Source organism: Aplysia californica, unplaced genomic scaffold, assembly GCF_000002075.1.
Source record: "Aplysia californica isolate F4 #8 unplaced genomic scaffold, AplCal3.0 scaffold00008, whole genome shotgun sequence".
NCBI lineage: Eukaryota > Metazoa > Mollusca > Gastropoda > Aplysiida > Aplysiidae > Aplysia > Aplysia californica.
The window spans coordinates 422,556-450,464 of record NW_004797278.1 but is presented as its reverse complement, the minus strand read 5'-3'; the positions used below and the strand labels follow the sequence as shown (position 1 = coordinate 450,464).

The 27,909-nt window shown below is 36.7% G+C and overlaps 2 protein-coding genes across 5 annotated transcripts in view; both read right to left on the bottom strand.

The window, feature by feature from the left end:
* Positions 1-1,009: 1,009 nt before the first annotated feature.
* LOC101862986 lies at positions 1,010-14,239 on the bottom strand. 2 transcript variants are annotated; one of them, XM_005089669.3, is made up of 4 exons: positions 13,904-14,239; positions 9,854-9,901; positions 8,217-8,512; positions 1,010-5,959 (listed from the first exon to the last, which is right to left on the bottom strand). In XM_005089669.3, exons 3-4 carry the CDS (start codon positions 8,457-8,459, stop codon positions 4,535-4,537), a joined length of 1,668 nt encoding a protein of 555 aa, XP_005089726.1. In that variant the 5' UTR covers positions 8,460-8,512; positions 9,854-9,901; positions 13,904-14,239; the 3' UTR covers positions 1,010-4,534. The 2 variants fall into 2 exon arrangements, with proteins under 2 accessions (XP_005089726.1, XP_012937479.1); XM_013082025.2 differs by lacking the exon at positions 13,904-14,239 and adding an exon at positions 13,506-13,883.
* Positions 14,240-15,746: 1,507 nt separating this feature from the next.
* LOC101862464 (endophilin-A3) overlaps positions 15,747-27,909 on the bottom strand; it is a 53,852-nt gene continuing 41,689 nt past the window's right edge. For 2 of the 3 annotated variants that reach the window (XM_013082014.1, XM_005089667.2), the window contains 3 exons: positions 26,381-26,425; positions 23,712-23,821; positions 15,747-21,894 (listed from right to left, as the gene is read on the bottom strand). In XM_013082014.1, coding sequence (XP_012937468.1) covers positions 21,808-21,894; positions 23,712-23,821; positions 26,381-26,425 — 242 coding nt within the window. In that variant the 3' untranslated portion in view covers positions 15,747-21,807. The remainder of the gene's footprint in view (positions 21,895-23,711; positions 23,822-26,380; positions 26,426-27,909) is intronic. The other variant, XM_005089668.2, reaches the window with a different exon arrangement.

Below are 27,909 nucleotides of genomic sequence, written 5' to 3'. Positions count from 1 at the left end.
AATGTTTGATTTGTTCATATGCTGTTTGTTTAAATGGTAGAACTGGCCCCACTGTGGCACGGAACATACAATACAATGCCACATACACTCAAAATCAGTAAATTTGTACGTTTTTAGTGAAGAGATGCGTGTTGACACAATGATAGTTATATATTGCATCTATTTATAACCTGGTACCACAAGAAGTCTCCCTTTATAAATCTACAACAGGTGTAACGTTTTTATCATAAATTATATCAAAGTAGTGATAGGCAAGTATTGGTGATGGTGTACTATTTTTCGCTCTCAGTTTTAATTGAGCGGGGAAAAAAAAGTAAAAGCACAAGATAAATAAATACAGTGGAAATTGTCCAAAACAGTCACCAATTGTCCTAGGGAAAAGTGGCTGTCTAAGACAGTCGGAAATCTTGGACAATGGCATTAGTGGGTTTTTTTAACTGAAAGGTAATTGTCTTGGACAGATGGCCCTGATTTAGGGAAGGTTCAACTGTATATGGTCACTTTTATTTTTTAAGCACAAGGGGGCTATCCCGAAAAATGCTGTTTTGAAAAAATCGAATGTAAAGTTTTTGCCCCTTGTTCAGTTTCTTTAAAAGACAAGGAGAGTTTTCTCTATTATAACCAAACAAATACACACCAATATAACCAAACTTCTCCCTTGGTAGGGCAATGCCCACTTTTGGTGAGGGTCAAGATTTCTGGAAACCCCCGAAATCTGGGTTAGCCCGCTTGTCCTTAAAAGCGACCATATGTACTTGTCAAAATGATGACCTCTGTATTTTTCCCAGTTTCAAAGAATTCACACACTTGATCATGAAAACTTACAATAAGAGTAAAGCTCACTATACACAGATTTCTGTTCTTGTGGAGACCTCATGAAGTGAACGGCACTTTTCATTTTCAAGATGATAGACGTTTGATAGGAAAGAAGGAGCAAACCACGCCGAAGCACCCGCCAGCCACCCACAAAAAAAAATTAGGAACAACACATTTGCACACTAACTCAAAATTTGAATGCTCAATATAATTTATAATTTATTATCACCATCCTCACACTGCAATGGTAACATTTGTGGACTACCAGTAAAATAAATGCAGCACATACTGCTTTTGGCCCCATATTCTCAGTAATGTATGCACAGATGACAAGTCGCTGAAAGGAAGAAATAGTTAAAAATTCACCCGTATCACATTTTAAAGAATAATAATAGCTAAAATGCGAAAAAAATGTCAACCTTTCAGATACTCTTACGGATGACAATTTAAAGCTTCAATGCTACTGAAGTGAAAAAAAATCTGAACATCAGCATCGGGTAAAATGGCACAATAAGTCATGTGACGGAAGGGCAAACTTGAAAGAAATAAAAATGAATACTGCGTTACATAAGAAATTTTTTTTATGTAACAATATAAATTAAAAACATTTTTGAAAGACAGTAATTTATTGATGTGTGACTAAATAGCTTTGAATATCAGCACCATTCAAATAATTTGCAAAATATATGGTATAATTATTAGCATTTTGAATTTTTTTAAAAACAAATAACGTAGGCATATTTTGTAATTCATTTTCAGGAAAAAGACTCTTAAAACTTCAAACTTGCTCATTTCTAGTTATTTTCATTTAAATTTCCCACTATTGCTAAGAATGACTTATAAAAGAAATACAAGGAATTTTTATTGTGAGGGGAAGGACATCACGATTTCTATGGAAACATTGGCCATCTTGAATCATAAATAAACAATGTACAGATGGTTCTTCTAAAAAATTGTTTGATCAATTATCCCGAAAAGTAACTGGCCCTCTGAAATGATTAGATTTGGAGGAAAACTATTTTTTTCCATATTTTCAAAATGTTAGTGTACAGGCACTATCACCTATAAGACACTCAAAGATCAAAATTCAACATTTACTTACATAACTTTTGAGAAAAATTACTAGCCCTTTTTTAATTTTTAAAAATTTATGCCTGTCGTAGTGGTACTGAGCTTTAGAGCTTTTGTGGGGGTGTGTGTGTGTGTTTTGTAAGCACCACCGAGCACGCTTTGTGGATTCTGGCGCGTTATAAATTCATTTATTATTATTATTATCTACAATAACATCATATCTTAGTCCACTGAAAATTTGAAAGCTCAACTTGAATATTTTTTTAGAAGAACTACTTTTACACTGGTCACTTAATCAAAATCATACCCTTTGAGAAAGACGATTTCTAAAGTCAAAAGATTTCATTCTACATACAAGTAAAAACAGGCAAATGTGGCTTCCAGAACTTTGTAAAGTCACTTTTCTACTGATACAAATTGAAATATGAAATATCAATAGCAGGGTAATCAAAGAAGTAAAAAGTCTCAATTTTGAACTTTACATATCTGCCTCTTTCCTTAATTTAAAAAAGAAAGAATTTTGGGGCAACAGTATTTCAAAATCAAAGAAATGAATCAATTACATTACACAGCTGCCGACCTTTGAAATCCAAAATAACAACAGACTCTACGTTCATGGCAGTCAAGATGGTGGGCACTGGACAAGTAGGCTACCTCCAAACCCTTCACATATTTTTTTTCTACATTCAAAGAATTCAAGTTATTCAAAGCAGACCTGCAACAATAATGTCAGAAATGTGGATTAATCTCCTTTGTTCTCATTATTGTTTGCAAATCCAATCTTGAAAGTTCTTAGTTTTCCTTCAATGCCGACAAGTCCGCCAGGAGCGATACTAGAAAACAGAGCGCATATTTTCTGACCAAAAATACAGACTGCAGTACTCAGACCCTCTAAAACATAAATTACGTTTTTAATGTAGGCCTACTGGTTGGCACTTATGATATTATAAATTAGTTATGATAGCAATTACTCCCTAGAAACACATGATCTTTTCTTATGTATAACAGCCAGAAAAGTTGCATCACATGAACACTGAACCTATGAAATGCTAGCTCATAATCTCCTCCATTTCAAGTTTATAATAAGCAAAGCAGTTTCTGTTCATTTTGAGAATTTGTCACAGCACTGTTTTGCATTGATAAAGTGCAATGATGTTGGGTACAGAACTGAGATGTGGCATGGAAGAGCGAATAATGACAAACCATAAAAATCTCCATTACAGTAAAATAATTCAATGTGGGTACCAGTTGGAGAAAAAAACCTAAACATTCTGACAATATCTTTCTTTTGGACAGTCACTTACTATCAAGAGATGAAGTACTATTTGACAGCAATCAAATTGACTTCCATTTTATAAGAAAAAAGAAAACATATCAAACAGAAAGATTAAATTCAATGGCACATCACCCCGCACACGTATGCATGTCCCCACATTGAAATCATAAGGTAACAATACCTGGTCTTAATATCATACTGCATTTTACCATTTCAGACTTGCTGGTAATTGATTTTAATTTATAAACTGTAATGCATCTTTTACTTTGGTTCATTTCAAAAGTTGGACAACAATTGAACAATGAATGAAATGCTATGATCTACCCAGCATAAATAACGTTCAATAGTAATGGTAAAGAATTTAGACAAGTGTGGTGCAATTTTCACAAACACTAAATGCACTGAAGGTAAAAGAAAATAACACAAGACTTTACCCAGAAATATTATCATTATAGAAAAGTTTTCTGTCTTGTAGAAATTTGTACTGTCAATAGCTTGCAAGACTATGGATATTTTAAACAGTTGAATTTACCTCAATATCTTCTTCATTGATTTCCTATATATCATATAATGTGAAGGGAGGCAAACAAAAAGGACACGAAAATAAGTCGGGGAAACAACACAATGAAATTAAGAACTAAGAGCCAATCGATAAAACATACTTGGAGAAATGTACATCATTATCACGCAATGACTAAATCATATTCTGAAAATTAAAAAAGTCAGCAGATTAACAAAGTAACCAGTAAAGTCACATGTGTTCCATTAAAATTTTCAACCGCGCTAAAAACTTTAAAACACAGTCTCAGTCGCCATTTCACATTGACTTGCCACAAAAGATGAGGTACGTTACTGTTACTTTCCACTGCATGCTTTCTTTTTGTTAATGAAGACAACAAACAGGCCTTAAAGGCTCCTTGACCCTAACAAGCTCTAATTAGCTGATCAGGGCTGAGCTGACTTAAAAGTTTGTCCACAAGCCACAGACCACAACTTAAATCTCATACAATATTGTTCATAGGCTACTAATCAATTTTTTTTTTTTAAATGTCCTCCGCAACAGTTCCCATTAAATGTCTTAATTGATCATTTTACAGCATAAAAAGTCTCTTGACTACTGCAAGGCCCAAAAGCAACAGTCTCCTTTTCACAGCAAGTTGGTTTATATTTAAATGAATTATCCTTTAAAACTCCAAACACAGTATCTCTCTCTATCTATTCGACTTCAGTTAAGAATACATTTGGGGTGGGGGTTCTCATACACTTGAACTTGAATTCATCTTTATTTAAAAGGACAACTGACACACATCAGAAATAAAGTCCAAAAAGTGCCACAGACCAGAGATTTTCCTGTCCTAGAGACGTTAACTGTTAACCTAGAGGGTCTTTCCTTGTCAGCCCCAGACTGTCGACTATCAGAAGTCGGACTTGCTTCAGCACTGGTGGGTACCGTGGCTTGCCTGGTGGCCTGTTAGTGAGGGTGAGGCCAGAGATTCTCAGCTTTTGATTGAGCTGACTGACAGCATTCCTAGAGAGGGCCCACTTCAAGCGGCCCATTTTCATCAACAAAATGTCAGACTTGAGTACTTCAGCAAGAGCAGGCATGATCAGGCAAGCGGCGGACAAGACATGTGGAGGCCACATCTGAGGAGAGTAGAGGCCATCTTTGATTTTGACAGACAAGCATTTCTCTATCGTCAACTGTGGGTTGCAACAACACTTCAAAGGAAACGATGGGCCCAGACAGTTGCAGAGAAAAGCATGGCTGAAATTGCTCACCAGACTCTTGTGGATTTCGTTTCTGAACATAAATGCTATCCTCTCCAAGATGTACTTATAAACGACAAAGTCAAGTTGATGACTGGGGTTGAACATAGCACTGACCATATCCACATGAAGTAAATGAAGAACAAATTCATCGATCTGATCATTTTGTGAAGCTCTTGTGCTAAACAACCTCGAGACTCGTGTGTAATCCTGTTCACATAAAATCTTTCGTAGAGCTTTGATAACATGACTGCAGGTCCTGTTGAGGACAATTTGAAATTTCTTCTGCAAGCCCCTTAGACTTTCCTGTGCCAGTGAAAAGGTCATGTCCGCCATGTCTGAATTCTCGAAGGTGATGAGAGGGCAGGGCAATACTCTCATTGCTGGTTCTGACGATGACCCTCGAGACACATCCCTGTGACTCTGCACATGATCATTAAAATGCTTGATGGCAGATTTAGCATCCAGTTTTATATCTCCCAACATAACACTGTGACTGTAAGTTCCATAACAAAAGTGGTCTAAACCATCTGGTCGATCTGTAGAAAAATTCACCATCCCAAACCACAATATCCACCAGTCTCTGTCCATGAGAATCACCAGGGCAGGAGTGCGAGCAGAATTTGAGGCACATAGCATCTCCACACTGAAGACTGGACGGAAATTCTTAGGCAATCTCTCCTTCAGTTTTGTCCTGACTATATATTGTATCGGGGCAGTGGTAACTGTTCCTTTCTGCATGCTGAAAACTTTCAAATTGCTGCAACTAACGTGCATTATTTCTGGCAGGGAGAAAAATATCTTCATCAGGGTGTCAATAATAAAAGGTTCTGGTTGCTTGCATTTTGAGTCAAAAACATCATGAACAGTATGAGGAAGTGGGTACAGTACATTCATCAATGCATGAGAGTCAATGAAACTGGAACGATGTCCACACATGAGCCACATAATGAAGAGATGCTTCAATGTTCCAATCTTAGTGAGGTATTTGCTCTGGTAGATGACAGTTCCATGATGGGCGTCCTGAGCCTGGGAGAAAAGAATCAACATCCCAAATTAAGTCAGGAAACTAATTCAGCGACAAATAACTCTCGGTAGTTAAATGCAAACATCTCAGTTTCATTTTCTAAGGATATAATGTTAATATACATAAGCTGACAAAACAAGAGACTCAAGCACTTTGAAAAAAACATGCATAATTTTAAAAGAGAGTTTACTTTGAATGAAAATATTTTAGTTCACTGAGAATCCAGAGTTGCCAAAAACTTTTTCGAAACAATGAAAAATTGTAAAACATTAATGGCAGGTAGTCAAAATAAATCTGCACACATAAACTTTTAATTAACACAAAGTTCTATAGACTTGTAAGAATGTTGCTTTCATGCAAATGATTGCATGCACATATAGCACAGAAGAAAACCTGCCTTCTTATCTGCATTTAATCCTATCCGTACGTCATGTTTTATTATCGTATCCATACGACATGGGGAATTCTGTGCCACCACTTTCCAAAGAGTAAATTTACTCACTAATTCGAACGGTGCGCTTTGCATAGCAGTCCATCAAAATGATTTTTTGAGAAATACTGAAAGTTTCAAAGAGATCTTCGTACTAGAAGTATTCTAAAATGTGAAGAATACAACCCCGGGGATACAAAATGACCCCAGGGCGTACGGATAGGGTTAAGGAGAAATAGTAAACTGCATACAGGAGGTATTTTGAAATTCACAAAGTCCCCGTGACCTGTGTTCTTGAAGATCACACAAGGTATTTGATGAAGCAAGCAAGTACAGTGGAATCTGCTTAAACTGGACACGGTTAATCCGAAAACTGCAGTAAACTGAAAGAAAATAAAATTCTCAAATTTTTTCTTCCATTTGAGCAACCTATCTACACCAAACACTCGGCAAACCGAAGAAAATCCAGGGGTCCTGCAGATTTCAGAATAATCTGACTCTACTATGTATTTTGAAAAATGTTAACTGACACATAATATATTATACAATACAGTGGGAAATTGGGAGGGAGTAAATTTTTCGCAGTGAAGATAGTGGAATTGCTATCTCTGTTGATGGCCCAAAACAAGGCTGAAGAAAGCAGAGGTCATTCTGAGATGTTCCTTGATGTTGTAAATATGTAGTAGATGTTTTACATCCCTATCAACTCCATTTAGATCATTCAGAAGGCAGTCTGCTTTGACCATGCCTGTCAATGTCAGGGCCAACCTGGGTAGAGAAGGTACAAAGTTCCAGCAGACAGATGGAGATACTCGACTTAAAAAAACCTCCCCACACTGGAATCGAACTCACATATTTTGCAGGGAATGGCTGCACCTAGCCACTATACCACAGACGCCGGTCTTGTTGTCTCATGCTGGAGTGGAAGGAATATTAACTTGCTGAAGCTACCAACCAAATTATTCTTATATGTCACAAAGGCCTATTGATATCATCAAGCGCGTACCGGGTATGTGCAGAAATAAACAAAGATTAACAGCTTCACAAAGTTGTGGAATTCACAAAAACCACTGCTACTGTCGGCAATTTTTCAGATTGAGGAAACTCTTAGAACCACAATACTAGGAGTCACGTCATGTTACAAAAAAAGTTTATGCATTCTAAATGCATCAAAATTGTCAACTTAATGAAAAGAAAAAACATTCTTCAATGCAGTTTGATGCAAAAAATAATTTTGATCACCGCCTTGATAGGTCATGACTGAGAACCAAGATTATCATCAAAGAACAAATAGATTTTGGCCTATTCTTTTACAAAAAGTTTATGAAATTAATTTCCAACAAAGTCCAAGAGACATCACAAGGACAAACCAGAGAGGACACATAACTTTATAATCAGTAGCAAGAGGAAGCACGAGGATGTAATCAAAATTTGAGACCAGAATTTGTAAGCTTAGAGTAAGGCATTTGCTTCTAATGCCAAAGTTACTGATTTGATTCCAAATCAATACAGGCACAGAGGATAACGAGTATTATCCCCCCAATTTCTACGTACAGCAGCCCCCCCCCCCACATATTCTCATTCTAAGATCGATCTAAATGGAATCTACCAAATGAAGGACAATATAATAGACATCTCTAGAAGTCCTTCAATAATTTTCCTTTTATAGAGTCAACCACAGCAAAATTACAAAATACAAATATTGACAATGACAACCAGTGTGACAACCAATGTTTTCACACAAAATCAGTACTGTTGTCATTTCAAGATTGAGCTATTTGAACTTCTGCGTTTCAGCCCAAAGAGAGACATATTAATAAGACTCCTACCTTCACCGTTTCATAGACCCAGAACCAGAACTCAAAGGGGACAGCGATATCGACATCATGGACATCCTGAGCAGTCAGCCAAGAGCAGCAGAAAGTTTTTCGGCAATATTCATCTAAAAAGTGGCGGCCGTAGATGAGTTTTGCCAAACATTCATCTACCAAGGCACAAGCAGCTAGAGCTTGAGTATCCAGTTGCAAGAAAATTTTCTCAATAATCTCTGGTGGTAGACTAACAAAATCCATTCGTGCTTCTGGACCTTTGGTCTCAGATGCACTCTTGTAGAAATCTTTAAATCCTGTGAAATACAAACATCATTGTTCATTTCAGTTGAGTTCATGAGGCACCTTCTTCAGCATTAAAGTTAAAGTACTATCAGCTTAAAGATAAATTTGCAAAATAAGTTGACCCATCAATGCATTTTGAACTGTATAATCTATAGAAGAGAAAAAAAAAAAACTCTCTACGAGGAAATTTGAACCACATCAGTGTATCAAATGCAGCAACTTCCTTGGTTATACCCATTGCACACCGCAGAAAGTTTCATCAAATCCCATTATGATATAATTTGATACAGTTGAGGGCAGCCAGACTTTTCCTTCATAGAAGTGCAAAAGCTAAGATTTTGGCACAATCTGATCCAATCCACTTAAATCATGTTTGATTTCTCAGTCGCATTCGAGCAGATTTGATGAAAATGGTGGCAACAGCTGATCGCAAGGCTACTACACATCACATGACATTACAGAATCAAATCTGCTGTATGCACACAGAATGCAATAGGCCCAATTGGACATAACCAAATTTGATGAGGCAAAGGAAAAGTCTTTTTGGAACAGTGTGCATCAGCCAGTGCCATTACCCCACCAAACCCTATCTTATCAGACCATACATAATTTGACTACGGGACATAACAATGCATTTCACAATGAGACATCCATTCTAATATGTTACATTAAAACATATAACGTACACAATAGGCTTCAACAGAACTTTTTTTTTAAATGCTCAAGCACTATGAATACAAAGTTTTCTTCTAACACTAGATTGCAATGATATTGATATTCCTTGAATACAGCAGAAAATACTACAGCTAAAGTCCTAAAAATGTTAATGAAAATCCAGCAACATTTAAAATATCTCTCTCACTGCTCTACTAAATTCCCTTTTTTTTACCTGACCTACAGTATCACCAACACAATATTCCATGATAAATCACAGAACTGCTGGCAGCCATTTGGCATCTTTCGGTTAACAGCTACCTATTCCTTTGCTGCATCAGGGAAATAAAAAGTGATTTTAATTTTTTTAAATATGAAACAGGGATGCCAAATGATTTTTTAATTAAAAATCTGAAAATAAGAGGAGCATCACATCTCACCTAAACTGAACCTTGTAAAGCTTTTAAAAGAGCAAACAAAAACATTTTCTCTCTTACCTCTCCCCTTTCCTTTGCAATTCCAACGGATGAAAAAAACCGGAAAAAAACAGAAAAACCGGACATTTGGCATCCCTGATGAAACTAGTTAAAATAAAAAATGAACAAAAAAAGACAATGATTTGAGTAATGCAAAGTCTCCAAACCACCCGCAAAACAGATTACGTCATTTTACAGACACTGTAATTATCACAAAATTACCTTGTTATGCCAAAGCAGACAATGGATCCACAAGATGTTTGAATTAGCCTGAAAGAAAAAACAACAGAGATTACAAAATCTTATGTGCATGAAACAGCCTCAGCAGAAAGCAGTGATCTTTTCTCACAATACCTTTACTTTTTACTTTTTCATCCTCTGTTGCCGTCAAGCGTCTAAGGGAGATGCAGTTTTCTATGGTAGGCCAGCTCCGCAGCTCTTTCAGTTGTGATAGTATGTTTTCTCAGGGTTTCCTTGACACCCTTGATCCACCTTTTGCGTGGCCTTCCTCTTCCTTTACTTTATAGCCTGAGTGCTTGGTGTTGTAGGCCCTCGAGGCTGGCTGGTCATGTGACATACGTAACAGGTGGCCAAACCACTTTATTCTCTGTCTTTCTATGTAATGCAGGCAGGACTCAATGCCAATAGCTGCTCTTACTTCTTCATTTCTCTGCCTGTCTCGTCAAGTGAGGTTAAGGCTTTTGCGGAGACATTTCATTTGGCATGCAGGGATTTTGCTTTCATGGGTTTTACTTAATGTCCAGGTCTGGCACTGGTAGCATAACGTTGGTATGAACATTGAGGTGATAAGATGTCCCTTTGTGTCCATGGAGAGGTTTGGATGAGCTAGGTGGGGTGCGAGCTGGTAGGTGACAGCGTTGGCCTTTTAAGTTCGCTTTCTATTTTTCTCTGTCTATGGACCCGTTTTCAGAAAAAGAACTGCCAAGATATTTAAACTCCTTCACCTGTTTCAGTTGTTTACAATTGACATGGATGTTCAGGGGACTATGGTTTCGGCTTACTTTCATAACTTCTGTTTTTGATGTGCTTATTTTTATGTTAAATTTCTCGCAGCTGTTGTTCAGTTCGGTAGTGTGATTTTGGAGGCTTTGTTGGTGTGGATGAATAAGACACTGTTCGTCTGCAAATAGAAGTTCATTTAGGCTTTCTGGGCTTTGGTTTGCATCTTGCGTTATTGTGTCCATATATATTATAAACAGGAGGGGAGATAGAACGCATTCCTGTCTAACTCCAGATCTTACTTTAAACCAGTCTGTATTGCCTTTCTTCGTTCTTACTGAGCTTGTGCTGTTGGATATATAGAGCTCTGACATTATCTAACATTTGTCCTATTCCCATAAAACTGATTGTCAATGGGAACAAACAAGCAGCTAGCAGAAAGTATGCACTTACAATAACCCATAGCACTAAAATATGTTCATCATGGGCTCTACAAACTTTTATCAACCATGAAACCCCTTAGAGAGCATTTGTAAAAGACAGCACAAAAAAAGCGGAATATTTGTGACTCATCAGGTCACAGATTTTTGCAAGGAGTTTTTTTTTTTTTTTCCCATTTACTTTGAATAGTCAATTTGCTTCTGATGCAAATCTTAACAATCACATCACATTATAATACTATGCGATGTAAGGAGCCTCAGTACAGTAACTTGTTCTGAGTTTAAGTATTACCAGGCTTCTCTTGAAATTTCAGTTAATGAGAGATATATATTACGTTTAAAAAATTTACATCAAAATTGTAACTTGAATTAATATTATTCAACTGTTCTGCTACTTCATGGGAACATCATGCGCATTCCTACGCCTATGACCAGATGAGATTTTTCAGATGATGGAAAGTGGAAAGCCAGGATGAACAAATCCAGAAGAAAATTATTGTTCACAGTTCAAAAGACCAAGAAACTTTTCACAATAACAATTGATTTAATTTATTGAAAGGATAGCATATTTGGGGAGAAAAGGCTGGGGGAAAAAAAAAAACGAAACCACACAGACAATTAACGAAGGCCAGAGTGAAGGCTGGATGGGCTGAAAATGGGTATCACTGCTGCTAGAATTCTGATAACTCATTTCCAAATTCAAATCTAGAAAATTAATTTTGATTAAAATTACTGTCACCAAAAATAAAACGAAGTGACTATTTCTCCAAAGGCGCAGGAAAATAAACTTGATCTCTATTTCTCCGAACGGTTTCCATTCTCGAGATTTTTTTATTTGCAAGATTTAGGCATCATCTTTCATTCTGCCATCCTGCGAGGACTGGGAAGAAGCATTTTTTAAATTGAATTCAATTTCTAGAGCTAGATCTAGATCTAGAAATTTTTAAATGTCTGAATAATCAGATACTTCAGAAGTGGTTGGGGCAACGTTCCCCGACTATTATACTTCACTTGAAAATGCCTTCAAAAGGTACTGTGAGAAGTCACCCCTAAAGCAAACACTAAAATCTTTCATGTAAACAAAAATAAAATCCCTCCACACCCCCACGCCTCGTTCACACCTTATACACACACACGCACGCACACACTCACTCACATACGTACACATACACGCACGCACACTCACTCGCGTGCACGCGCGCAAATTTTCAATAAATCAGGAGAACGGAAGCCGTTTGGAGAAATAGAGTTCAAGTTTATTTCCCCTAGCGTTCGGAGAAATAGGGCCGCCAAAATAAAAGGAAGTGGCTATTCTCGCCCCGGGTGAAAATAAAAATATCTATTTCTCCGAACGCTCGAGAAAATAAATTTGAGATCTCTATTTCTCCGAACGGTTCCCGTTCTCGAGATTTTAAGGTTATTAGTGAGATTAAGGCGTCATCTTTCATTATGCCATTCTGCGAGGACTGGGAAGAAGCATTTTTTGTATCGAAGTCAATTTCTAGAGCTAGATCTATAGATTTTTAAATGTCTGAATATTCAGATACTTCAGTTGTGATTGGGGCAACGTTCTCGGACTATACTTCATTTGAAAATGCCTTCAAATGGTACTGAGAGAAAACAAGAGCTCGACCTTGGCAGTAACCTTTTTTGCATTTAGTCACACCTAATCAAAAACTAAGATCCTGCATGTAAACCCCCAAAAAAAGAAATCCCTTCACGCGCCCCCCCCCCCCCCCCCCGTTTCCCCCTTTATTAACACACACACGCAATGCGCTATTATCACCCGTTGTGAAACAAGAAGACCTGCTTTTCTTAATTTCTTAATACTGACAATCAGTGTGGATGATCAAATTGACACTAAGAAAAAAATTATGTTATGGCACAAAAGTAAACTAATTTGGTCGTCTACAAAGATGTTACGGCTATTTCATTTTTTGAATCGAACCGAACTACTCCAGTCGCCATTTTGTTTTGCTGGAAGTTCTCGCTACCCCTTCACTTTCTTTTTTTTTTCCCCCCCCCCCCCCTTTCTTTTTCTCTCTTTCGTTCCCTTTCTCTTTCTCCTCCCCCCCCTCTCTCTCTCTATCTCCCTTTCTCCTCCCCCCCCCCCCCCCTGGATCTCCCTCTCCCTCTCTCCCTCTATTTCTCTCACTGCCTGCAGAAAAAATTGCGCACTTTCAACTTTCAACACAAGAGCGCCGCAACGTTTGTTTACACTGGTGTCACAGTGTACGCACAGCGGGTGAGAATAGCCAAAAGGCTCTTGGTGCTATTTTCACCCCCGATCAAAATTGAGGTGGTCAAAATAAAAATGTATTCTAAAACAAGATGCGTTGTATACTAGCTAGCCTAGATCTAGATCTAGAATCTATATATAAAATTATTGATTATAAATGCAATCAAAGTAAAGCACACATTGCCAACAAAGTACTTCAAATGAACTACTCTTAACAGGTTATGTCAAAGTTTACCGTCTGTAGCCTTCCTGTCTTGTTATCCAGGCTTAAACTCAACAAGTCGGTCTCGGTTTCGTCTTGGGCTTTGTTGACAAAACGGGCCAAACAACTTTCAAAGCATGTCCGTCAGCAAACAAAACCAAAAAACCGTGGAAGCCTGACGGCGACGGTCACAATATTATACACACAACAATCAGAAGTAGATCTAGAGTGTACTGTTGACTGTAGTAAGAAAGTGAGTAGTCCTCATAATATAATGACAATGTCTTTTTTTATTATTATTATTATCATTAACATTAACATAGCCAGACAATATAATAGCACAGCACATCCAAATATAGATCAAAATGTTTCGTTTCGTAGAAAGGTTCAAGTGTCCATGATATCAATTCAACAAAATGTTATATCTTTACCTTCTCTTCCAGAGACGCACTTTCATAGCAAAGCACTACTCTGCTTGGCACAAATGATGTTCATAGCATTGTATAGCCTCGGCCTCTACGATCGTCTCTAATTCCGCCGCTTCGGCGGATATGGAAATACCCAAGTCTCGCTAAAAACGATTGGTTACTTTTATCGAGTCAAAAGTATGACCGGAGATTATAAAAACAATAACAATAATCTCCATGGAAACGAGTGTTAGCTCCCACCAATGAGAAAAACACATTTTATCCGACCTCGGAGGAACTGAGTTAGACTTTATTAAAATTTGTCTATAGTGTGTTTTTATTGTAAAACATAAACGTGTGTCTCTGCGTACACGTCACTTGTGAGTGTGTGTGTGTGTGTGTGTGTGTGTGTGTGTGTGTGTGTGTGTGTGTGTGTGTGTGTGTGTGTGTGTGTGTGTGTGTGTGTGTGAAATATAGTGAAGGTGCCCATGTGCGTATTAAGAGCGCATGTTTGTGTTTTTGTGAGATCGTAAGGGTAGGCCCTAGGTATAATTTATTATGTGTACTCTCTCTCTCTCTCTCTCTCTCTCTCTCTCTCTCTCTCTCTCTCTCTCTGTCTCTCTCTCTCTCTCTCTCTCACTCTCTTTCTCTCTGTCTCTGTCTCTGTCTCTCTCTGTCTGTCTCTCTGTCTCTGTCTCTCTCTCTCTCTGGCGCTCATATGACCTTATGCAGTTGCGAGTGCTGTAAAACCTCTACTAAAACTAAAACTGTCTCTCTCTCGCTGGGTGATTGGCGAGTGCTCTGGTGTGGTTTGACTTGATCTTTCTTTCCTATCAAATATCCCTCAAATAGTTTCTTCAGGTATTTCTTTTTTTAATATTGTTATTATTCCAATCGCAACGTAGATTCTATGTGATGTTGCATTCTGATGTGCTGGCACTTTTTTAGATCACCCATGCCTTCTGGGGTTGGGTTGTTGTTGTTGTTGTTTTGTTTTTTTTTGGGGGGGGGTTGCATTCAGTTGTAACCCCTTCAATTCTTCGCTTTTCGCTGCCACTCTAGTTTTGAATCTCCTGGAGCTTAGACTCAGAATCAGACTGTATTCATCGTCAGCGTACCGTAGGTTGTTCATATGCAGTGCCCGCCTACCTTAACTCCTAGACAGCCCGATGTTAAGGGGTCTGTATGAACAGACAATCAGAGACAATCGGAGAGGTAGAAAGTGGAGAACCACTCACAACACAATAACAGAATCAAAACAAAAAAAAACAGTGGGAGAAAAAGAGAGTGAGAGAGAGAGAAAGAGAAGGGGAGAGAGGGGGGGGAGGGATTAGAGGGAGAGAGGGGGAGAAAGCGCGGAAGGGAGGGAGGGTGTGTATGTGTGAGTTTTTTAGTAAGTGTGTATTTTTGTGAGTGAACGTGTGTGTGTATGTGAGTGAAAGAACGAGAGAGAGAGAGGTGGGGGGGAGAGAGAAAGAGAGAGGTGGGGGGGAGGGGAGAGAGAAAGAGCAGACTGACAGAAATGAGAAAGGAAGAACAGAAGTAAGAGCTACCAGGGGCACCCTCCAACACCTCTGAGGTATCAAACAGAAATAAATACTTAGACGGAGAAACAGTAACTACGTGAAGTCTATTATTCAGATTTGCAAAACAATACTAATGACACTGTTCTAAACGGACAGAGCTCATGGCTTACTTGACATTATACGGAGTCACATACCACAATAATGCAAAACACTAACAAAATTTAAGTGTAATTTGAAATATCAGGTCACCCTCTACGTTGGAGGATTTTTTTGCTTAAAAGGTCAAAAGAACAGAAGATGTCCACATACCACATGCACAAAAATGAACACAAACAAAATACTGCAACTCCAGATGTTTTATTTACATGCGGTCTGGTCATCTCCCCTGTATACACACTGAAAAAAATTATTATCAGTAAACAAAAAAAGACAATGAAATGAAAGAAATTATTTTCAAAACAATGAGACAAGCTAATCTACTGGTAGACTTAATAAGTAAAACATGTTAATTATGCACACATTAGTTGACTTCGTCCTATATTTTGCTGTGTAGTGGTGGTTGATAACAACAACAGTATACATTTGTTTTAAAAATCAGAATACACATTGACACAGTCACTTTTCAAAACATTTTTAAAAAACCTAAGTAGCAAGAAAGGAGTAACGGAGAAGTATCTGGGCTGAAAAATCAATCCTCTAAAAAGAAGATATAACGAGGTCAAGCAGAATTAAGGGGGAGTCTGGGACAGCACAAGTTTCTTTAGGAACTACTCTAGTTTTATATATACTATTGCTATGTTTCAAAAACTCCATCCAGGAATATCTCCTTTAAAACAACTCTGTCATCAACTTGCCCAAAGGAGCACATGCCCATCACTGTCTTTACAATACCGACCACAATAATTGCACTGACACAGCTCATATGGCTGATTTGGGAGCATGAACTGAAAAGAGAAGAAAGGCGAAAGAGCAAAAATAAAGGCACATAAAGTAAACTAATAAACTATTGGCAATTCAATGATGCAAATAAAAAAATTATCCAGCAATATTGACAACAATTGTCATAATGCTGATTCATTTGCTACAAAATAAATCCATTTAGAAAACAACCTTTCATACTGTGCTATGTGAAGTATCACAAATGAAACATCCCCACACAGAACATTTGTAAACACTACATGGCATGCTGGACAAATAATATATCAATCTGTTTGTGTACATGCCACTGATGAAGTTCTTTCCCAAATCGTAAGATGTAAAAAATATTACAACCTTGCAAATAAGCTCAAATAAACACACCAAAATTCTGCCCCCATCTTCGCCATGGCCTAATCAATGAGTTACCACTACAAAAACAAAAAATTAAATAAAATGTGAATAACAGCTGTGAGAATTTCAAAACCACAGAAGTAAGAAAGGTGCTAGACATACCAAGAAGTAGTGAAATAAATACAAGACAGAAGTATCAATACCACCATGCATGTCATTCCTACAGTATATACTCTGCATGCTCTGCTACTAAAAGCAACTGAACATTAATTATAAAGAATGTGTGTTAACAACATAAGTTGAAAACTGAACTCTGACTTCTGATAACAAACACTATGTCCATCTGAATGAATATTTTAAAATAAACCGGCTAAACATTTCAGGTACTGGCATTTCATAGTCATCTCATATTGGATGAAACAAAGTACCCTACGCTTTCAGAAATTTGTGTCAGAAATATGCGCTCTGGTGCTTTAACACTAATAGATTGTCTAATCAATAATTTTGGTGGGTTTTTTCTTCAGCTTCTCCTTCTTTAATGAACAATTTGAGCAGGTTTAACGCACACAGCATGTATTCATATTTCATACAGATTTTCATTGTAAATTTAGTCAACCAGTCTTACTTAAGATTTGAAAATTCACAAGGACATCAGATGGCATATATCAGACAGGCCAGTTCACTATATGACAATTATTACATAAAAGACACACAGTAGCAATAAACAAAACTTCTGTGAAGTAGATCTCAGAAAATACTGAATACAAGAACTGAAAAAAAAACCCAACTAAAACAACCAAACAGTTCTCGTACATATATCAGACTTCTCTCAATCAACAAAATTCAAAGAAGATCGTAAAATGTAATGAACAAGGTGAAATAATCATCACACAAAACTAAAATAGAAGGTGAAATTGTACTCAAATGTTTAAACAGTGACATAATTCCTCAGGTAGAGTGAAAAAAAAAACTAACATAAAAGCTAACCTACAGCCAAGTCCTTAAACAGACACAATCACTAATTCTAGAATAAGTCTGAAGAGGTTTTTTAAATTTTTTCTTTCATCTATACAGAGTGTCTATCACTCCTATCACAGTTGAAGAAAACATGTAGTAAACAGTGATGTATAAATATGTATATATATTATACACAAATCTATACTAACAGATACAGTGCTTATTTAGGTCATTTCAAGACATCTGCCACAATCGTGGGACATTGTCAGAGTAGAAAAAGAACACATGCATACAAATCATTTTGAAAAGGTAGCCACATTAGGAGGACTTTATCAACTGGATAACCAATTGCCATTATGTTCCTTGAAATGTCAGGAAAAAGGAAGTCATAGACTGACAATTCATTCAGATCATAACACAAGACAAAGATAATAATCACCTGCATATATTCAAGTTCAGGTGCAAAACAATTGTGCAAATTACATAATGCCGAAACAAAATCTCTCAAGGTTTTTTCCCAATAGTTTCAAAGCATGACATTCACAAACTACCAAAATCAGTAAAAATAGATGTTTTAAACATTGAAACTAAAAGATCTACAAATTTAAAAACATAAAACAAAAATTAGAATTGAACGCATACATTTGAATAATTGCATATGCTTTAAACTATATATCATCACTCTCCAACGAATGTGTACAAAACAATACATTAGCCAATGCGCAATTTGATGTAAAACCTTGACCAGCACAAATTTTCATGTCCTCGTTTCTGTTTTATCTCTCAACTTCAGAAAGTATTCTTTTCATAACAGTCAATCTTCCTCTGTAAACAGTGATAGAAAGAGAATGACACAAAAACACTTAGCTTCCCTCGTACACAAAAACATTCTTCCATTCTTGGAATCTCATAGTACTATATTAATCCATTTATCCTTAGGGCCAGGAAGGTGTCCTGATACTCGCCCTGAATTCCTAGGGCAAGGGACATAATCTCCTAAAATACCATACACTGTGTTTAAAAAATCCATCCAAAATAATCAACTGTGGTGCACTATGAGCAAGTTATCTATTTCTCCCTCTATAATTACGACTATCAATTTGCACTCTTTACTTATTAATTTCATCAAACTTCTAACTCTTCCTGAAAATAAAAAATATAGCATTGCAGAAGATTGTTCAATGAACATTCAACATGTATTAAGTTTGGTTAGGATCGCTCCACAAGCCAAGTTATTGTGTATTCATTTTTTATTAGTCCAAGTTTCAACTAACTCCATTGCATTCCCTGATTTTAAAGTAATAGAAGATCTGCACGTAGATCGATTTGTTCCAATAAAAACTAGGAGAAATCTGGGCTCCATAGCATCCCCAAAATATTTTGGTGACTCGAGTAGATCTAGCATAACAAACTACTCCTACACTTTGGCAAATTTACCTCAAGGTTTAGATCTATCCGCACCTTCCAGCACTTCTCGTTGGGAAGCACCACTCTTCCGTGTGATTTTTAACTTATTTTAAATGGCAACTGGTTAAGGGCAAATAATCTAAGATGAGAATATTAAAATAATAGTGAATCAGGACTTATAAAAGAATTAAGACAACACTTTTTTAAAACTTTGATTCTCCAAACAATGTTTACACATCCTAGACTCTATGAACACAAATGTCAACATAAAGCAGCCATCCCTTCACTTATCTACTGTCTGCAGGTCTTTCAATATTTTTCCTATGGTCTTGTTTGAGAGGGAACATGTGAATAGATCAACTGCTCCTGACATAGTAATCAAAAGGTAAGCACCAAGGAAAGTAAACAAGTTATTATTCGATAACAAATTCAATTATAAATCGATGTAACAGAAGCGTAAAATAATATGAAAATTAGTACATTATTTTGGAATGCCAAGAGAGCCTCGGGGAAAAATAAGACAATAACGTAACAGCAGTATAAAATGTTTACATGAAAGATTAAGATATGAAGGAAACTAAATCACAAGAAAGAACCTGCCTTTTGTTCATATGACACTTGGTCGGTGAAGAATTATCAGCTCAGTTGACATTGTAACTACTGACGTTGAACATAGACTTTATATTGAATAAATATTGACCAGAACTTGACCAGCAATGAATGATATATTCAGGGATGCCGGGTGAAATACAATACCATACATGGACTTTGGTACATGATGTATTCAATTTACCTTTAAAGCAAAACCAAGTGATTTCTGCAAACTGGATCCATTTTCTTTTTCGCTATTGATTCTTAGAAATATTTTGTTTATTTTATTGTAACTTTGAACACCACAATGTAGAAAATTTAGGTAGCTACTCCCAATTTTCTTAGATAGTAAAAAAGGGAGAGTAAAACATAAGAATCCATCTGTGTAAGACAGTAATTTGTAGCAATTCAAAAATATTTTCTTCTTACACAGTTCCTGGTGCTTCAGTCAACTGTCACAATGTATACAAACAAACGGAAAGATTGTAAATATGAATTAATTTATGTTCTCACAACAAACCTAAATCCCAACTTTGTGTTGTCCTGATGTCATACATGAAGCTATCAAAGAAGTACTCTTGCAATACCATTCATGGCCTTCTTTATTGGTCTTGTTGACCTTACACATCAAGCAGAATTCATGTCATATGTCCATCATAACAGGAGATTTGTTTTATAACAATATAAGTTCCTTTTTCAAATGTGTACATGTTACTTTCAGTAGTATGATTGCGAGCGAAGAACTAGTATGTCTGTGTAGAAAAGATGGTTGTTTAATAAAGATATTGTAGCTTTCAGATCCTTTCACAAAAGACATGGAAACAAAAAAAAAGCAATAGTCTTGAACAATTACAACATGCAATAAACCACAACATTACGGTTCCAACTTCCATTTTCTCTAGCTCATTTTACACTGACTAAACACAGATTCAGAATACAGGACAGTTCATAATGTGGACTTGCTTGATCAGCTCGCAGAGCATAAAGCAAAGATATTGGAAAAAGTTTATACACTTAAGTTTTTATATCCGCTTTCAACATAATTTGCGTATCTCACAGGGGAACCTACAATTGTTCATCAGACTCCGATAAGACCACACTTGATACTGAGTCAGTCTAGCAGTCACAAATAAGAAGGCAGAGCGAGCACAGCTCAATTTTCTAAACATTTAACAGCCTGGCCACAGGTGTTCCGATATGAATGCCTTGCCCTGACACAAAAGTCAGAATTATATATCTCATATCAAGCAGGCTCCCCGCTTTTTTGACAAACTGACACTCGTACATCCTTCTCTCTAACACACTAATTACTGAGCATGCAGTTGTAACAAAACAAGTCTAAAAAAGTGTCAGCAGTATCTGTATAAAAACAATTTGTTCACATGTGCCTGACACTATTGCTTCTGCAGACCTCTTTCTTCTCGAACCACCAGAACACATATGAGTACACGAATGAAAGTATTGACATTCATTTTGGTGATGTGATGTTCTTGAGCAATTTGGAACTGAAACAAACTCCAAACCAAGATTTGGAGGATATTAACCACACAGAGGTACTACCATTTGTTTGACAAGCCTCTTACGAATAAACAACATTCATGCTCCTGGGCATATTACAGAAAAGTCATACAACTTTTACTTTCTGTCCATCTGACATTACACAGGGAAAAAGAATCCTGTCAGATTTGTAGTGCATTCTTTCTCAGATCACAGGATTTCTTCATCCACAGACGTGCAAAGAAACTTCTATTGTACTGGCAGAAAGGTGATACACCTGATTTCAATAAGCTACCTGCAGCTAGAGTACTTTACTTTTCCCATATTTACTTGAAAAACAATTATCATTTGCATACTGAATGAACACATATGGTTAAGTTTCAGAATTAGTTCATTTCACTTAAATTTTGAGAGTGGCTAGGTGTTGTTTGCCCCAATTCATGTCTTATAAGAGAGTAAAAAAGACTAACGAAACAATAATAAAATGTGTTTTCCCCATAGATATACAGAAAGGCATCACACTTTAAACGTTACACTGCATGCACTAACAATGGGTTTTCAAGACTCACTAAATGAAAGTCAGGTTTCATACAAATAAAACTGGAGGTAAAGACAAGGCAATAAGTTGGCGGGGGGAAAAGCCTGGATATGGTGGAGTAGAGCCCTTGTTTGCTGAGCAGATCATAGAGGGTTGACCACCTCCACATAGTTGATGGGGAAGAAACCAGCCTGACCGTGGAGACTGCCCTCGTACCAGTTCTCATCAACCTTAAATACAGAATTACATGATGTCATTAATTTCATGGCCCTTGTCCAAGTTTGTCAACATCAGTGAATCAAGTTAAAAATGAAAATGCACAATGATTTCTGAAAAAGCACAAAATAAAACATTTTCTTCTTTTTCATTTTTCGATAATCATAATTTTTCCAACTTGCAGATAGTCAAAACTGCCTTAGCAGTCACCTCCCAATAACGGTCAACTGTATTAACCCCTTGACTGCCCTGTAAATGTACCTCGTGCAAAATGATAATCTGCTGCCCAATGCTCTGTAAATATATATGAAGCGTGCTGACAAAATGAGTTTCTTCTCGGATTCGAGCCCTTTAGAAATAGATAAATCACACTTATAGGTGAAGTTTTTACAATTTATAAGTATGAAATAATAAAAGGCATACTTAAAGAATATGGCATCAATAGAAAATCTACAACTTTTGACCCTAGTGTCGATTTTTGGCTAATATCTCCACTTGTGGATTGCGAGAAGTAACTCGTTTTGTCAGCTCGCCTCATATATCTTATACAGAGGTTAAAACCCATGATTTGTAAGCTGATATCTCAGCGGCTACAAAGTTTTGAATAAAGAGAGCAAACATCCTATGAGAGCTTATCATTTTAAGTAAGAGGTCATGTCTTTATATAGATTATATGATGGACGGGAAGCGCATGTGTTGTAACCAATTAACCCCTTAGCTGCCTCATAACCCACAGCTGCCGACTTCAGTAAACATCATGCAGTCATATGATAGGCAGTATGGCGTCAGTCTTACATTAGCCATCAGATACTTGGGTTGAGGCTTTTTGGGGCTTTTTTGTATTTGTTTTCTTTCCGTTGCTTTATCTTATGAACGGCCACTATATGAGACTGCTGGCAGTATTTCTTTTAGAAAAATCTCATAATACTAATTATAATTTTAATGGAATAGAAATGAGGCGGCGTGATGAGATCAGGTGCTCGTCAAAATAACGAAATCCGGAAAGAGGCATTTTTCAGACAGTTTGGCAATTTCTATATAATTTTTATTTTTTGGTTTAACCTTTTATGTTCATATAAAAACCCTTTTCAAAGTTAGTCTTACTGAAAAACATTGATCAAAGGCACAAAATATATCATTTTTCAGTTTTCAAAGACTCTTTAGCTATTGGAGTTACCACACTTTGGCAGCTATTTTCTTGTTAATTTCACCACTGAAACCAGGCGACTTCACTTCCTTCAATCACAAATATCTTGAGTTCTATTCAAGGTAAATGGATATTTATTTCATTGGAAGCAAGGCAAATAAATAAACCAGCTTTCAGATGAATCCAATAACTTCACATGCTCAAAAATTGACAAGCGCCTAATTCCATCACGCCGAGACACAAATGATAAAATAAAATTAAAATGCACAATGTCAGAAACTCAGAAGGGAAAGTTTGGCTTTGACCTTTGTGTTGTTTTTGGTGGTGGTGGTTAATTACATGAGTGCTCATTTTCATACTTTCAGTGAGCAACTATAACTCGACCCTGTCCACAGCAACCAACTCTCCACAATGGTTTACATGAGTGCTCATTTTCATACTTTCAGTGAGCAACTATAACTCAGACCCTGTCCACAGCAGCCAACTCTCCACAATGGTTTACATGAGTGCTCATTTTCATACTTTCAGTGAGCAACTATAACTCAGACCCTGTCCACAGCAGCCAACTCTCCACAACAATCTCTTTTCTTTGTGATCTCAAATGACTGTTATGGACAGGTTCAACTGTATGATATCAAAGATACCTTTTTACATATCACATTTCAGAAAAACTGTCCAACTTACTTGGCTGATCAGGTCAATCATGTCACCTTCTTGGAAGCCCAGTTCTCCATCATTTTCTGCCACAAAGTCATACAAAGCACGAACTGTTGGTTTCTTTTTGGTGTCTGGAACTGAGATAATAAAAGAAAAACAAATGCATGCAAAAACTATACTTTTAAAAACAATGCAGTTTCAAACAAAACATTTTTTTTTAACAAGAAAACAAAACCGGCTTCAATCTAAAGGCCATATCAATACTGCTAAATTCAGCTAACCACAGCTAAATAGCATCCAAAAATAAACCAGTTGCATCAGGCATAAACTCACAGGGAACTATGACGTTTTTTTCCACACAGCACTTCCCCAAAACCTTTACTTTTTCAAAAGAAGGAATAAAACAGCAAGTTCGAAAAGGATGCCAAAGTCCCTGAAGCAGTGACACATCAAAAGTCTAATGGACTCTTGGGGCCATCCTGATCACAATTTTTCATAATCATATTGGCCTGAGTGATTAATACTTACCATAATAACTTAGGTCAAAATCATAAAACAAGAATGAGAAAAAATAAGAAATTGAAAAAAATGACCGACTCCACTATCTACAACATTTAACACCAAAGGACAATACCAAGCAAACCAGAGCAAAGAAAGATATGTAAAGACAAAAGAGCAATATTCAGAGAGCCATACATCAAACACTGTTCCATTTCAGAGAGCAACATCATCCCACAGAACAACAGATAAAAAAGAGGATTCCACTTATAAGATCTTTTAACCCTTATTTGTGACTGACAAATAAAAGAGACAAAACCAAAATTTTGTAATAAGTTAAAATTTAAAGCCAAAACTACACTATGTTTTAGTTTTAGTAAGTGTTTTACGGCACTCGCAACTGCATAAGGTCATATGAGCACCAAAACTACACTATGACTGCATAATTAAGTATATGAGTTGAAGCACTGGCATTACTTTCCTTATCAGTTCTTCCCCCCCCCCCCTCCTCCTTCTCTCCATTAATACCAACACACTGGCAAAACATTCCACTGAACCATGGTATGTTAAATTAATAGACAGAGGAGCCATGATACACATGCAAACGTACATACATGCATTTTTTTCTTTTCAAAAATTAAAATTCAAGGCAATTAAGTCCACATAGTAAAGGTTTCACACATCAACACAAAATAAAGCACACTGCCACCCAATGAAGCCAGCCTGTTTTTTGACTGGACTCATAAACAACTTCAGTCTGTTAAAACAAAACAATTCTGATATAACACTGACAGTCCCACTTTATCAAAAGAAGCCATGGGAAGCAGAAACCTCTGCTGGGACATCATGCAACACACAGAAGCTAACAAAGTAAAAGGAAGAAGGGCAGCTTAAGACATGCAGAAAAGTACACGGAAGAGAGTCAAAGCATGAGCCTATGTGAGAAAAACCTCTTTCAAACAGAATTCCAAATTCCGAATCAGCGTTAGAATCACCCAACCCTCCTTATGTACATATTTCACTTAAATTTCTAGCAAAATGTCTAAACAGTAGAAATTTTTCTAAAATAAACCACATACTAATAATTATATTTGCAATTAAATATGATGCAATCATTCAATCCAAGACATCAAAAATAATTAAATCAAGTGGTGTGCAAGAGCAGCCAATCAGAAGAAGTCATAACTATGGTGGAGAAAAGGGCATTTAATCTTTCTAAAATCTTTTAATCACATTACAGTACCACTACGAAGAACAACTATTCAAGAAAACACATATCAATAAACACTTTTTAAAAAGCCACATAATTCATTCAAGCAAGTGCACCACTATTAGTATTACTTTCACTTTCTACTTCTATAGGCAGCAACTCTTCTCCCCTTCCCCACCACCTGTACAATACCTGGTTAATTAAAACCATTCAAAATATTGTAAAAACACCTACCTAGCAACCTTAGGAGATCTCTCTCTCTCTCTCTCTCTCTCTCCCTCTCCCTCTCCCTCTCCCTCTCCCTGCTCCACCATTCTTTTAAATAAATAAATCACAGTTCAATCTGTCCTCGTCGTTTTAAGCACCCCGCATAGTTTAACAAAATTCAATCATTTTTTGCATAATTTCTGATTATTTTCCTTTATCATTCTGTGTGTAAATTAACAGAATGGCATAATTTCACATTTTTGGGTTCAGCTTGCATAATTTGAATTTTTTTCTTGCATAAAACAACGGGGACAGCTCAATACTAAGGAAAGCTACCAAAAAACAAAAAGAAAAAAAAAACCCAAAGACTAATAAAAACATAGCTATTGAAAACGTAAAAATGAAGAAAAGTACACTTGAAACTACTAAACAACCTCTTGTGCCTCAAATTTCAAGAAACCCATTCCATTGATGTCTAGAAGACTTTTCCTTTCATTGACAACCCAGCCCTCATTTGGTAAAGGAGTTCAAGCATATTTCTTAGAATGCCCATGGGGAAAGAGAAGAGGCAAGTCAATTCTACACAAAAAGTAAAATTCACACAAAAAAACAGTACAGTTAACACAAATGCAGTCACCATATACCACATTGAGTACAATTAATGAGCACAATTCTCACCAGTCATTGAATGGATCTGGTCTTAGATGATGCAATATTTAGAATCTAATCTATGTCCACGTTTGTTGGTGAGAATTAATGATCTTTCAGATTAGAGTCTTACCAGCATAAGATCCAAAAGGATCTTGGTCATCATATTGGTCATAGCCTACAAGGTGAGCACCGGGGAAAGAAATACATTCAATGTTGTACAGGGAAAAGAAAAATTATAGCAAAATATTCAAAAATAATTCTTATTCGCCCAAATACCTGGGGCACAGATATTAAAAAGGCCGGTGCTAGTCGCCCGATCCAGGGTGGCTAGTGTTTTGCTACTTGATAGAATCCGGTCAATTAGCCTTACACGGCGTCACTTTTCGCCCGATTCTGTTACTTTTAGTTAGCGTGACTCAGCAGCCCGCCGGAGCTCCTCCGCTTGGGGTCACGGGGTTAATGAGCCCTGAAGCGACTTTGCCGGTGTCGGTCAGGAACTTCGCATTTTTGACTATGTTTAAAACGATATAACTTCTTCCCCATCCCACATAGCAAACCATTACGCGGATGTACTAAAAGCTCAATGTCTTGAGATTTATTCTGCGTTAGAATGGTTAGTTTCTGTGTCTTAGTTTGTGTTCTAGACAAGTGTTTGTAAAGTACCCAATTTGTCCTATTTTAGTTACAAACTTATGAATAAATGATTGTTAATTTAAAAAGGGCTCGACAGATCTCTCCAAAATCGGTGTTAAACTGACTACGAATATCATGTCTTTTACCATGAGAAATCTTAAATCTGCGCGAGTAGTAATAGTCAAGTTATAAGAGAAGAAAGATGCACATCTGCATTTTTTAACTAAAGACAATCAGCGTTAGCTCTTATTTTACTATTAAACAAGAGAAAGTTACTCTGCGTTTGTTCATGAATCATGCTGTGTCTGTGACAGCCTGCATACAACTAAAAAGATATAATATATAAGCGATAAAAAAACCCCACAAAACCATGTAAATACATGGGTAAAGATAAACTTCTTGTATGGAATAAAAATATGATAGCTAAAACATTCTTTCTTAGTTTTTGTGTAGGAAATATGCGTGGACACAATTTTGAATGTAAAGAAATCAGTTACATTGTCAGTTATTGCAAATGGTCATAGAAACGAAAAAAAAAGCTGGAAAAGTCTGGTGCTGATTCGGTGTCCCTGGAAAGCTAGAAATTATTCTTATAACCCAATTACGAGAAGTCATCCCTATTATTTAGTCAACTTACAAAACCTAGACTTAGCGTTTTAAGAAAAGTAAGGAATTTCTGGAGTGTAACAGATACTGTTCGTGTATTAGATCTACGTTGAAGATGTATTCTAGCACTAAAATCGATTTGTACTTTTCATAGAGAAACTTCATGATAACTTTTATAAACTTTCGAGAAAATATGCGAATATTCATGATTATATTAGACACATAAAGTTGTATTTGGAGGAATTACTTCATAGCGAATTGTGTGCCCGATGGATAAAATTGTAAAATTACAGCCTTCTATTATATGCGCAGATACCATCTTTTCTGAGTATCTGCACCAATGTTATATCGTTCATGTTCCAAAATTTCGACAGATTTTGACGATGCCGTTTTTTATATTGATTTTTTTTCATTCACGCT

Coding starts and splice junctions, on each gene's coding strand:
- LOC101862986 (XM_005089669.3), bottom strand. CDS start 8,459: ATGGATTTTGTTAGTCTACCACCAGAGATTATTGAGAAAATTTTCTTG. Junction 5,960..8,216: donor GGGTCTATGAAACGGTGAAG/GTAGGAGTCTTA, acceptor CTTTTCTCCCAG/GCTCAGGACGCCCATCATGG.